This window comes from Passer montanus, unplaced genomic scaffold (assembly GCF_014805655.1).
Source record: "Passer montanus isolate IOZ18808 unplaced genomic scaffold, ASM1480565v1 scaffold76, whole genome shotgun sequence".
Classification (NCBI taxonomy): domain Eukaryota; kingdom Metazoa; phylum Chordata; class Aves; order Passeriformes; family Passeridae; genus Passer; species Passer montanus.
Window position 1 is genome coordinate 1,688,059 of NW_024372813.1, and position 13,349 is coordinate 1,701,407.

Genomic DNA, 13,349 nt, shown 5'->3' on the forward strand with positions numbered 1-13,349 from the left:
TGGTGCTGGTGGGATGGGGTGATTGACAGTGCTGCCTCCGAAGTGGGATAATCCCTGGGAACAGACGTGTCTGGAGACTCTGGATAAGCAGGGAGAGAGCCAGAGGGGCTGTCACCCAGGGCAGGTGACAATGCCCACGTGAGCCATGCACAGCCAGCCCCTGGGCACTGCCAGCAGCACCTCCCAGCTCCAGGGTTTGGCCCAGCCCGAGGGGTTAGGTCTGGTTTAGGGTGTTGGATTAGAACCATCCCAGCTGATGGGCAGCTTCCAGCTGCTGAGGGTTTTAAGGAAATTATAGGGTGACTTGTCAAACTTGTGGATTTCTCCCCAAAACAGGAAATGAAATGCTTCCTTTGCCTCGCTCTGCATCACACCCCACTGTCACTTGGTGCCACCACAATCATCCCAGCCCTGTGATCTGCAGCACCAGCCCCTTCACCCTCCCATCCCTCCTCCTCCTCATCCTCCTCCTGCTCCCAGCCCTGTCTCAGTGATGGATTTGCAACTCAGCACCTTCAAAATTTAACCTATGATCCAAACCCCACAAAGTGGAGGTGGCTTTGTTCATTTAGTTCCAACTAAAAGGACCAAAAATCTCCAAGCCAGCTGCACAACTCTGTGTCCCATTTCTTTATAGGCCACAGTGAGGTCACAGGAGCTGCCACCACTCGAGGACAATGGCCACCAGGAAATACAGCCTTACATCTTCTTGGCTGGCTGGTGGAGGACACTTAAAAGTAAATTAAAAACCACTAAAATGGCAAATGTGCTGGCTGAGAGGGCCCCTGCAGTCTTGAAAAACAAGAACCTCCCTTAGAAACAGCACTCCGGCCTCCTAATAACCTTAATCGCTCCCGACAGCCCCAAGGACCAGGTTTAACAACATGACTGGGCTTTGTTTGCTTTTCAGGCTGCTTTATCTCACACGGCACCTTGCAATCAGCTCAGACAAAACCCCAGTTCCTCTAAAACTCCCCCGTTTCCCTGCAGTCACAAACTCCAGCTCCCAAAACAGAGGCTGGGGCAGAGCCTGGTGCTGGCACGCTGGCATCCCAGCACGGGAAACCCCCAGTAAATCTGGGAAAGCTCTGGGCTGCCCTTTGTACTCCCCAGCTTGAAGGGCAAGGTAATAAAAACGTCTTTTTTATCTCTTTTTGCTGGATTTACATCCCCATCTGGGCTACGTAAATATTGCTCATGTCAGTGCATCCCTCCGTGGGGTTAGAGGAGAGCTGGGAGCCCGGATGGACGTGGGAAAGGCCCCAGGAATGCTGAGTTCCACAGCACCCTTGGCCAATAAAGCTGTGAAACAGGCCCAGCACAGCATCCTGGTAATTAATAAAAGCTCCAAATCCTGCAGATTTGGGTAGGAAGGTGACAAGCACAGTGTGACCTTCAGGAGATGGGAGCCTCCAAAAGGCCAGCAATGGACAATGACCTCATCATCCCAACTTGGTTGGGATCATTTTCAAGGATTACCTCTTGCAATGAAAGCAACGTGGCCAACACATTGAGGGAAGAGATTCTCCCCCTTCTCTAAAGGGGCTTCAAGGGAGCTGGACAGGGACAGGACACAGGGAAGGGCCTCCCACTGCCAGAGGGCAGGGTTAGATGGAATACTGGGAAGGAATTGTTCCCTGGCAGGGTGGGCAGGCCCTGGCACAGGGTGCTCAGAGCAGCTGGGGCTGCCCCTGGATCCCTGGCAGTGCCCAAGGCCAGCCTGGATGGGGCTTGGAGCAGCCTGGGATGGTGGGATGTGTCCCTGCCCACGGCAGGGGTGATTTTTAAGGTCCCTTCCAACCCAAAGCATTCTGTGATTTACCCTCACACTGCGATTTCTCTTCCCAGCTCCTAAAGCTCCAGCCACGCTCACTCACCCACAGAATCTCCTTCAGCCCAGAGCGGAGTGCAGGGCTTCTCCTCCCCCTCTTTCATATGACTGTTAGCATGAAATGCTTTATTTTCTCCAAAAAACCCCTTGTTCTTTCTTACCAAGCCTTCATTACAATGCTGGAGTAAAAATAGTCTTTTCCACCTGTGCTCACCTGTCCTAAGGATGTGAAATCAGCACAAAGAAATTCCCCAGCAAAACGGGTGGGAATTCAGGAATGAGGGTGCCATCAGCCCTGCCCTGGCCTCAGGATCTCGTCACTCAGGGACTGTGGTCCATTCCAGCTTCCCCAAGCACAGGGAGCTCCAGCAGCCTCTGCTCCCTGTCTGGAGCTGGGCTGAAGGGAGGAAGCTGTTCCCAAGTTCTTGCACACAGATCAGGGGATGCTGATGGACACAGAGATGGCCTGAGGAGCTGCAGCCAATACCAGACCAGCTCCTCAGGCCATCTCTCCAAATGCTTTCAGTTCCATTTCCAGGCCCCAAACCATTAAATATTAAGCAAAGAGAGTTAATCTATACCTGGGATATTGACACAAAGCAGAGGAGGGGAGAAGAAAAAGATAAATAGACCTTTTTCTTAAAAAAACCAAAATCTGTGTGCCTCTGCAGGCTGTCCCACCAGGGCTTTCCAGACCTCGGTTAGGCACCAAGGATGTGTTTGGAGGAACAAGATGCACCAAGAAATGTCACTCTCCTGGCTCTGCCCAGGTAGCTGGAGCACCCTGTGGGGTGCCTCCCTCAGGTGGCTCCCTGGCTGAGGGCACAGCCCTGGGCAGGGACAAGGCCGGGGCAGGTCCAAGCAGAGGCAGAGCAGACACTGAGGTAAGAAAGTCCATGCCCAGTCACTGCTCACCAGGACTGTGCTGTGCTCCAAAGGGCTTTTGGAGCTGAGGAGGATGAGGGTGCTGGGCTGCCTCATCTGGCCCTTGGCTCAGTGTCAGCCCTCACTGTGGGACAGCCACGGACCCGTGGATCCCTCAGCACCGGAATGAGCCTTGTACAACCGGAGGCAAACGTCACCGCTCGTCTCCCGGCAAACACCCTCAAGCATCACTCAACACCTCTCCAGCAAAGCTGGATTTTTTTTTTTTTTTCCTGGCCGAGTGCTCACATGTATATTATTTTTTTTATTCCGGTCTCAGCATTCCTGCACTCCCCCCGCAAGAAAACAAACCCGAGAGCACAGAGTGTGCCGCGCAAAGGCCCCGCGCGGCGTCCCGCGGGGAAGGGGCACGCGGTGGTCGCAGCAGCCCGCCCGCCCCAGCCCGCCGTGCTTGTTGACATAGGCAGCACAGTATATTTCTTTAAAGAGAGGAGCCTATGCATTCGATGCATTGCTGCCACGGGGTTTGTTTTCAAAGCCTGACCCCAGACCTGAACTCCACGGATCCTGCGTTCCTCAAGATCAAACGCAAGAAAACGTGACCAATGCAAACAAGAAATAAACCTTGATAATTATAGCCGGGGCGGCTATTGTTTAGTGCCGACTAGCACCCGCTTTAGCATAAACAGAACCCTATTTTTAAAGGGATGCCTGACCAGCTGACAGCATTTCTCCCCATTTTGCCTCCAAACCCCCTGTTTGATAGAAACCCACCTCCCTGAGACCTGGAGGAGGTTTAAGAGCACAGACAAAAGGCTGAGCCATGCCCACAGCCACAGTGGAAGGCGCTGCTGGAGCAGGGAGCAGATCCTGGTCCTCCCAACCTGCTCCCTGTTGGCGGGGGATGAGGGGCTCCCTGGGGTCCCGCTGTTGCCTGCAGCTGGCGGGCTCAGAGTGACGTCGGAGGACAAACAGACAGCACCGGTCTTTTCAGGAAGGCCACATCACTTAGCGCTTGGAAAGGAGCTACGATATTTTCCTGATTATGTTTGCACGCAAACGAGCGCCGCGGGGAAATTATGCAATGCTGAGCGGGGAGGGGTGGGAGCGAGGGAGGAAGGGCTGGAGGGGGGCTCCGGGCTGCACCCCGCTGCCCTCAGCCCCAGCCGGTGCAGCTGCAGCCCCGGAGGTGCCGCAGATGGATCCGCCGCCGCCGCCGGAGCCTCGGCACCACGACCTCGGAGCCGCCGCTCAGTCATTAACGGCCTCTTCATTAAGCACCCAGACCAAAATGCAGATATTCGTCAGCCAGGCAATTTAATTACCCAGCCTGGGTTCACCTCGCACACCCACACGCCTTTCTTTTTCGAGGCCTCCGTGCGGTCATAGCCTTAAATAAATAGATGGCAGGAGCAAGAGGCAGACGCTGACTCCTACAACCTCTGTCTTGGGCACAGAGCCTTTAAACCACCAGAACTTGCAGTATTTAATTTCTTTTGTTACCGCTTCTACCTTTAGAGCCCTGCCTTAGGCTTTCTAGATACAATCACAGGCAGCAGGAAACAGAGAGCTACACTATGAGCTTCCTGGGCATCACATGCGCTCACACACAACACACACACACTCCCAGCCCATCAATCACCCTAATTACAGCTGGCCACACGTCCGCAGCTCGCTGTGGCACTCCGTTAGTGCCCGTAATTACACGGTCCCATCGCTTCCCTGGTAAGAGTATCACGGAGTTAATTTGGGATTCTCCATGTGGTGGATCCCGTAATGAATTTCATCCTGGCGCGCTCCCCGCCGCACTCGCCGGCCGTGCGCCAGCTGAGGCAGGCAGCGTGGGCAGCGCTGCTCCCCAAAACAAGGCTCCAAGCTCCTCACACAGCCCTGGCACTCATCTCTCCCCAGCACACTCCTGGCTCCTGGCTGCTGCCCACGTCCCCCCCTGGGTCAGGACAGCTCCACAGGCAGGTCCCCTCAGCGCCAAGCACTCGTCTCCACCTGGCAGAGGAGAGCAAGGCGGGCCACGGGTGTCCATCACGAGGATGGATGGGATCTTCCAGGGGGGACAGCAGGATTTGGGACAAGACTGGGCCTCCCAACACCGGTGTCCCACTGGGACCACCACGCCAGCAGGCTGGTGTCCCTCTGCCAAGTCTACTTCAACAGCAGGGTCTTGGCAGCAAGGAACACCCCTTTTCTCCATATTAACCCTACCCAGTCTGCACCCTGGCCGGGCCTGTCGCTCCTACAGAAACACACAGCTGGGTGCAGTCCATGGATCCTGCTTTTCAGGGATGTGAAGCGCTGGAGACCCCGCGCTGCCCTCGGCGTGACCGCGCAGGTGGCGCTGCCAGCCCTGCCCTGTGCCGGCCGTCCCACTGGATGGACGCGGCTCGCAGGGAGCGCGGCAGCAGGGCAGATGCTCTCCCGGAGCCACCCCCGGCCAGCAAGGCAGACAGACAGAAAGCTTGAAAACCCATAAAACAGAACAATAATAAAGAAAACTAGAGGGGGTGGCTCACACCCAGCAGCTGATTCACCAGCGCTGCTCTGCTTTACCCCAAGACACACCGGCAGGACAAGCTAAGGGCGTGTTTTCAGCCGAATTACTTTTAATTGAGTACATCGGAGCTTAGAAACACATGATGCTGTCAGAGATAAATATAGCCACGGCTACGAGGATAGAGGGGGCAGGGAGCAATCGAGGTTCCACACAGCCGAGAAGGAGCTTCCAGCTCCGGGAGGCAGCGCCGGCCGCGCCGCCGCACCTCTCCCCGCTCCGCTGGGGCATCCCCGCTCCGCTCGGGCACCCCCGCACGCACTGCCCGGCCCGGGGAAGGCGCCGCGGAGCCCATACCTGTTTTAAACTCTAGCGCCGGATCCTTCTCCCCCTCGCCCAGGTCGCTCTGCAGCATCATGTAGAGGATCCCGAAGGAGTTGTGGATGCCGAAGATGGAGCCGTTGCACCAGGCGGCGGCGAAGACCACCACCCAGCCGAAGCCGCCCTCGGGGGGCTCGAAGGGCGCGGCGACCCCGCTCTGTCCCCGCTCAGCCGCGGCCCCGGCTCCTGCCCCAGCCCCAGCCCCGGCCGCGGCCCCGGCCCCGGCCTCGGCACCGGGAGCTGTCCTGAGCGACCCGGCTGAGCATTTGGAGCTAGCTGTGGCCGCGGGGCACCGCCGTGGCCCGGCGGGGGATGCTGCCGCTCCCGCCGCGAAGCCCCCGCAGCCGCCCGAGCAGGTGGCAGGCAGCGAGGGGATGCCTCTCCTTTCACGCCGGGCATCCCGGTGGGATTCTTGGCGTGCCCTACCCCGAAAAGTTGGGAGAGCTTTTGTGTGACACCGACCCGGCTTCTGGCGGGGGCAAGCCGCCGACAGCACGCCGGCAGCGGGGGCTGTCCCCGGGCCGCGGGTCACCCCACGCTGCCTTCTCCGGGCGGGATAGCGGCGGCCACCCCAACCCGATGATTCCGGGAGCTGCTCCCTCGCCTCCGCCTTGTTTTGCAGCAAGCTCTGCCTTTCCCCTTCTTTCAATAAATAATTACAAACCCACCAATATATTAAAGCCTGTCTTTTCACACGCTGAAGGTATTTACACTTTCATATATGCCAAGTCTGAGTTATTATTCTTTCTTTCCCCTAATGGCTGTGTCAGTGTCAGATTCCTATCAGAGTAAAATAATACATCCCAACCTCCCGCTGCTCTTTCTTTACCTCCAGGGATATTAATTACAGGGCAGGGTGCGGAGCCGGCAGGGAGGCGGCGGCAGGGCCGCACTATCTCCTGCCTCTCCCGGAGCCGGAGAGCAGCGCCCGGCCACGGGCCGCGGCTTGGGAACACTTTTGTCTACGTGCCGCGGCTCGCCGGGCTTGAGAACCCCTCTGGGACACGGCTACGGGCAGAGAAACCCCTCCTCGGCCTTCCCGCCTGCTCCCGCCGGCAAATCACTGCCAGCTCCATCGCCATCCGCTTCCTCCCAGGCGGAGGATGAGGAGCAGCGGCTCTGCCGGCTCTGAGCCGCCTCTGTGAGCGATGGCGAGACCCGAGCTGCAGGGATGCGCCGATGGGGAGCGCGGTCTCCTCGCCTCGCCTTCCCTCCTGGGCGCCGCGCCGATGGATGAGCCCAAATCGCCCCGGCCCGTGGGCTGCCCGGCGGGAACGCCACGCTCAGGGCAGCCTCGCTGCTGGAGGAACTGCATTTTTATTTCCCTTCCTCTCTGGTGGAGTCTCCTCCCCGGATCCCCATCTCCACAGCGCGGCCGGGGGAGGCTTGGGAGGTTTGGAAGCATCTTCCACTGCCCTCTGCCGACACAACGAGCAGCTAAATTTTAATTTCCACATCAGCAGAAAGCCTGCTCAGGTTCCCGGCCTGCTGGTTTTATTTTGTTAAGCCCCTGCAAGCTGACAGAGAAGGGGCCTGGGGTACCCCGGGTGGTGCGCAGGGAAGCTGCCCCCTAAAATGTTAATTCTCCACAGCAGCAAAACAAGGCTGGATTAAAAACAGCAGCGAGTGAGAGAGGTGGGAGAGCCCTTTGCCATAGAAACCACCATGTTATGGAGCTGCAGAAGGCTCTCACACACGGGGAAACAGGAGGTTAATACTCCTTGGACCTCGAGCCAGACACAAAACCCAGGGAGCAGCATCTCCCCTGGCTGTTGGCTCCATGGTGCCTGGACAGAGCATTTTTTGGCCCAGGCAACACTGGGCTGGGCTGGACCAGTGACGCTGAGGAGTAAAATCACAGAAGGGGCTGAAAAAATGGGGTTAAAATTCTGGGCTGGGTGAGATGGTGGAGGTTTCATCGAGGAGGGAGATGCAGCCTGGAAAACTCTGGGAAATCCAAGCAGGAACAGCTCTGCCTGCTGTAAGAACACGGAGCCTCCCACCAGAGGCTCTGCAGCTTCATAACCACAAGATGAAAGAAACGCTGAGGAAAACCAGACAAAGCTGCTCTTCCCTGGTTGAACTCCATGCTAAAGCACCCTTCTGTGTCTGCCACACGGTTTCCTCAAAGCCCTGAGCCTGCCAGCTTGGTGAGGGATGCAGTGGATGGCAGCAGCACCTCCACGCTCTCCAGATCCACATCTGGCATCCCTGGAGAGCTGGCAGGGAGCACCTCATGTCACAGCTGATGAGCCCCAAGCCAGCAGCGTGTGCTTGGCTCCAAACCACGGTGCCAGAGCTCTGCCAGAGGGATTGGCTCCTGCTCACTGTGTGCCTGGTGGTGCAGAAGGGGAGGAGGAATGGAAATATCTGTGCAAACAGCTCGGGAAGTGCTGTGGGGGGACGTGGCCTCGGAGAACACAAATCCCCAGTGGCTTTGCAACCTGGCTTGGTTTTAGTGACAGGGAGATGATACCTCAAGTTTCAGCTTTCATGTTTTCCAGATTCTGTACTGCATTGGTGTATAACTTTGAACTTCATATGAAGTGTCAGCAAGCTCTCCTCACAGCTCAGTCACACTAAACAATCCTTTTCCAGCCCCAGAACCAAGGACACCATTGCAGCTTCAGCCCCAAAAAGTGCAAACAGCAGGGAATTGAGGAGAGCAAACTGGGAGGATGGGACTGCACAACCTGGAGCTGGAATTGGACAATTAACCCCAACATGGAAATGGACCAAAACTTATAAAAGTGTGAAAACTCGTGACTTGGGGACCATCTTGGGTGTAGCCTTGGCCAGACTCTTGTACCTGTGAAGGCCTTTTAATAAATCCCTACTTTACTCCTTTAACTCTGTGCAGCCTCTGTTCTAGGCAGCCTCTCAAAGCATCAGGGACATGTAGGGCTGTCCTGAGGACAAAACCTCACTGACAGCATCTGCTGCAGGGCCAAAAGCTCTGGAAAAAACATCTCTAGTGGAGAGCAGCTCTCGGCAGAGACATTCACATGCTGGGCACAGCTCCTTGCTGTCATTAGCAATGCTCCTTTCTTTAGATTGGAGCTGTAGTTGAGACAGCTGCTGCATCTGGCCTGGCAGAGACACTGTCCCAGAGAAAAAAAGGAGCTCGGGGACAGCCTTAGGGACATGGCAGAACTCCCTCCCTGGCAGGGACACTGGAATGCAGAGTCTGGAGCCTAAGGCTTGTCCCAGGGAGAAGGCAGAGAGAGGACCAGCACACTGCAATGTCCTTCCTCTGCCTGACCTTCCCAATGTTTGGAATCAAAAATATCACAGGTGGCATTTTCCACCTTTTTGGCAAGATTGAAGCTGATTCTACCTAGCTTGGCTGAAAAATGAGGCAACTTGGAAGTGCTGGTGTGAGCAGTGGGTTTTCAGGGAACCACGTGCCACCAAACCCCACATTTGGCTTCATTTTGGCAGTGGAAATCACAGCACCGTGTCCACTCCAGTGCCTCCAGGCTGGGTGGGGAACCTGGTGCTGCTCAGACTCTGCTGCCCTACCTGATTTTTCATGCAGCTGAGCAAAACCACTGTTTTTGGCCCAAACAGAGGAACAGGGTGGATCTATGTTGCATTAAAGGGCTTCTGGAGCCACACAGCTGCCTGCTCACCTTCAACCATCCAGCTGCAGAGGTGTGGAGGGCATTTTCTGAGCGTGCCTCACCGGTTTTCCATATTTCCTTTGAAATAGGAGCTCCAAGGGCACGTTCCTGTGGGGAAGTGGAAGTTCCTGCCCAGCCCCACCAACCCCAACCACGAGGCAGCCGCCCCAGCTGTGCCACGTAACCCCACGGGACCTCAGCACGAGGTGCCAGAGATGCTCTGCTGATGGCAAGAGCTCGAGCCGGCACACAAAGGAGGCAAGGATCCAGCTGTAAATTAATATTTTATAGAACACCAAGAAAAATCAGAGAGGCTAATTACAGCGATAATCATCTCGGCCCGGAGGCATTTCCATGGAAGTCAGGAATTACCCAGGATTACCTCAGCCCTCGCAGCAGCCCATGCGGGAGGTGAGCGCGTGCGGCGGTGCCACGGCACCGACACCTCCTCCCGGGCCAGCTGGGGGTCCACGACCCCAAAACAAGAGCTCTGGCAGCCTCCTGGCACCCCACTCCAGCTGCACAGCCTTTGGCTTGCTGGGCTGGTTGGGGTGGATGGAGGTGGAGGGGTGCTGGGGTTTGGGGCTGGGCGCTCCCCTGGGCCTGTTTGTCCGCAGTGTCACTGACGTGGGAGCCACCGCTGACACCAAGCTGCTCACACCTCCAAGGAGTTCAGGGAATCACTGGCAAAGAGCTTGTGGATGTGCCCCCAGGATAAGCTTTTCCTATGGTTCATTAATTTACTGTTATTAACTGATATTTGCATGGTTTATCCAGTGATGGAATGAATTCCCTTGGGAAAGGGTGAATTCCCCATCAGCTTCTCACTTTGGAGGGTGGGGGCACTGCCCAGCTCCAGCATGGCACAAAGGTGGCTCATGGCAAGCCTGGAACAGCTCTGGGAGCTGCATGGCCAGGAGTTCTGCAGGCTCCTGTCCCACACAAAGGGACAAAACCAGCCCAGACACCTCCAGGGGAGCAGAGAAGCCTTGGTGCAGCTGGTTTGTGCCCCTGAGCTCAAGCAGAGGACACTGCTGGTCTGACACCCAGAGAAAACTCAGGTAAAACCCCACATGTGCTGTGCACAGAGCTGGGAAGAGCCCGGGCTGAGGCTGGCCCTGGGCTGGGGGTGATGAAGATGCTCAGATCTGTGGGTGCTGCTGTCTGCACCCTCCCCTCTCCCTGCCCTCACCCTCCCAGGCTGTGTGGGGCACCCTGGGCACGCTGCCTGTGCCCCCCACGCTCAGGTGTGTGTGTGCCTGAGAGCACCCAGGGATACAGCAGCTGGTCTGGGGGCTCCAGGGGCTGAGGCCTGGGCAGTTGTGCCACCCTTTGGCTTTGCTCCTGGCACTTTGAGGGTCTGTGACCTGCTGAGCTGCTCCTGGCAGCACTGAGAGCTCCAGAGCTGCTCCGAACCAGGGCTGGGGTCACCGAGGGCTGCAGGCAGGAGGGGACAGCTCTGTCCTGGGCACAGCAGAGGGGCTGCTCACCCTCCCGTGCCATGGCAGAGGGGCTGCTCACCCCTCCGTGCCATGGCAGAGGGGCTGCTCACCCCTCCTGTGCCACGGCAGAGGGGCTGCTCACCCCTCCTGTGCCACGGCAGAGGGGCTGCTCACCCCTCCTGTGCCACGGCAGAGGGGCTGCTCACCCCTCCGTGCCATGGCACAGGGGCTGCTCACCCCTCCTGTCCCAACGTAAGTCCCCAGATCCCTGCCTGGATGTCGCAGGCTGTGCTGTCCTGGCAGCAGCATCAGCCTCCTCACCCTGACCGCCTGCACTTCTGGCTCTAGGCCTGGGCAGTTGTGCCACCCTTTGGCTTTGCTCCTGGCACTTTGAGGGTCTGTGACCTGCTGAGCTGCTCCTGGCAGCACTGAGAGCTCCAGAGCTGCTCCGAACCAGGGCTGGGGTCACCGAGGGCTGCAGGCAGGAGGGGACAGCTCTGTCCTGGGCACAGCAGAGGGGCTGCTCACCCCTCCTGTGCCACGGCAGAGGGGCTGCTCACCCCTCCCGTGCCACGGCAGAGGGGCTGCTCACCCCTCCCATGCCCCGGCAGAGGGGCTGCTCACCCCTCCCGTGCCACGGCAGAGGGGCTGCTCACCCCTCCTGTGCCACGGCAGAGGGGCTGCTCACCCCTCCGTGCCATGGCACAGGGGCTGCTCACCCCTCCTGTGCCACGGCACAGGGGCTGCTCACCCCTCCTGTCCCAACGTAAGTCCCCAGATCCCTGCCTGGATGTCGCAGGCTGTGCTGTCCTGGCAGCAGCATCAGCCTCCTCACCCTGACCGCCTGCACTTCTGGCTCTGTTTGGGTCATGGAAAACTTTTACTTCATTCTTGAGACGAGAACACCTCTGGTGGCACCAGCACAGGGACAGGACGGCTTGGCCAAGGCAGTCCAGGATGAATCTGAAGTGTCCAGGCTGAGTGTCCGCTGCTCGAGGCGGGTCTCTGGGGACACCCGCGGGAGGGATGGGGATGAGGACGCAGCAGCCGGGGCTGGCGTGGGCTGCAGAGCTGCCCGAGCTCCTCCGGGCACGGCAGGGCTGCCCGAGCTCCTTTGGGCACGGCAGAGCTATCCGAGCTCCTTTGGGCACGGCAGAGCTGCCCGAGCTCCTTTGGGCACGGCAGGGCTATCTGAGCTCCTCCGGGCACGGCAGGGCTGCCCTTGCACCGCTGCCTGCACAAGAGACGGGCTCCGGGCTGGTACGCAGCCTGGTGCCAGCCCCTAGGTCCAGCCTAGTGAGTGCTCCGCAGATGGCAGCTGTCCCTTTCGGGGTGCCCTCGCCCCTCATCCACGAGGTTTTCTCTTCCTGACGAGCACCGGGGAACAGCAGTTTGGTGTGCCGGGCTGGAGGAGCTCTCCCCGCTGCTCCTCGCTGCTGGATGCGGCGCCTTCCTGACAAGCGCGGCTTAATCCCGCCCTGGAGCGCTCCGTAAAGAAATCAAAGCGTGAGTCATCTCCCTCCAAACCTCAAACCGTGTCGCAGATTATCCCTCGTGCTGCTGAAGTTCTGTTTTTCCCCCCACACGCCGCAGTGCAAGGGGAAGCAAGCGCGTTTCCCGCACGGCAGCTCCCGCACAGCTCGAACCACCTGTCTGTCTGTCTGTCCTGGCTCGCTCTGCCCTCTAGTAGCGGCTGCACTCACAGCAGTCACAGTACAATCACGGCATCGTGGAATTGTTTAGGGTGGAAAAGCCTTCATCGAGTCCGACCATCGCCACAGCAATGCCAAACCCAACATTAACCCGTGTGCCCGAGTGCCACACCTACACATCCTTTAAATGCCCCTGGGGATGGTGACTCCATCGCTGCCCCGGGCAGCTGTGCCAGGGCTGGGCAGCCTTTTCCGTGAAGAAAATGTCCTTAACATCCAACCTGAGCCTCCCCTGGCCCAGCCTGAGGCTGTTCCCTCTGTTCCTGTCCCTGTTCCCTGGAGCACAGCCCGACCCCCCGGCTGTCCCCTCCTGTCAGGAGCTGTGCAGAGCCACAAGGGCCCCCCTGAGCCTCCTTTGCTCCAGGCTGAGCCCCTTCCCAGCTCCCTCAGCCTCTCCTGGTGCTCCAGCCCCTTCCCCAGCTCCATTCCCTTCTCTGGACACGCTCCAGCCCCTCAACATCTCTCTTGAGGTGCCCAGAACTGCCCCCAGGGTCTGAGGTTCTATTTCTGTGGGTGCATTGCTCTGCTGCAGCCCCAGCCTCCAGCCCAGAGCTCCCCTTGGCTGTCCTGGCTGGGCAGGGGCACGGTCAGGGATTAGAGGAAGGGCTGTGGGGTCACTGGAGCCTGCCCTGGCTCTGCTGGCATCCTTGGCACGGACACGCAGCTGCCATGGGCAGAGCTGTGTGCTTTTCCTGCCGTCTCAGCCCCTGAAGGAGTAGTTCACCTCTCTCCTCTGCCAGCCAGCAGAATCCCTGCCAGTCACAGGCTGGAGTGTGGGCATAGCCTGGGGTGGGTTTGGTGTGGCTGCAGTGGCCCGAGAAGGGCAGAGCCCTGAGGTGGGGTCAGTGGAAGCTGTCCCTGCTGTGATGGAATTGGTTGGTGTTTAAGGTCACTTCCAACCCAAACCATTCTGGGATTCCAGGACTCCAGGCTGGGATTTTGTTAGAACCCCAAACAGATGAGGCTCTT

The 13,349-nt window shown here is 58.4% G+C and overlaps 1 protein-coding gene across 1 annotated transcript in view; it reads right to left on the reverse strand.

Moving 5' to 3' along the window:
• Positions 1-5,835, reverse strand: part of SLC16A2 (solute carrier family 16 member 2) — a 33,214-nt gene extending 27,379 nt beyond the window's left edge. Inside the window, exon 1 of the mRNA XM_039731251.1 lies at positions 5,580-5,835. Within this exon, the coding sequence (XP_039587185.1) occupies positions 5,580-5,640 (61 nt within the window). The 5' untranslated portion in view covers positions 5,641-5,835. The remainder of the gene's footprint in view (positions 1-5,579) is intronic.
• Between the last annotated feature and the right edge of the window lie 7,514 nt (positions 5,836-13,349).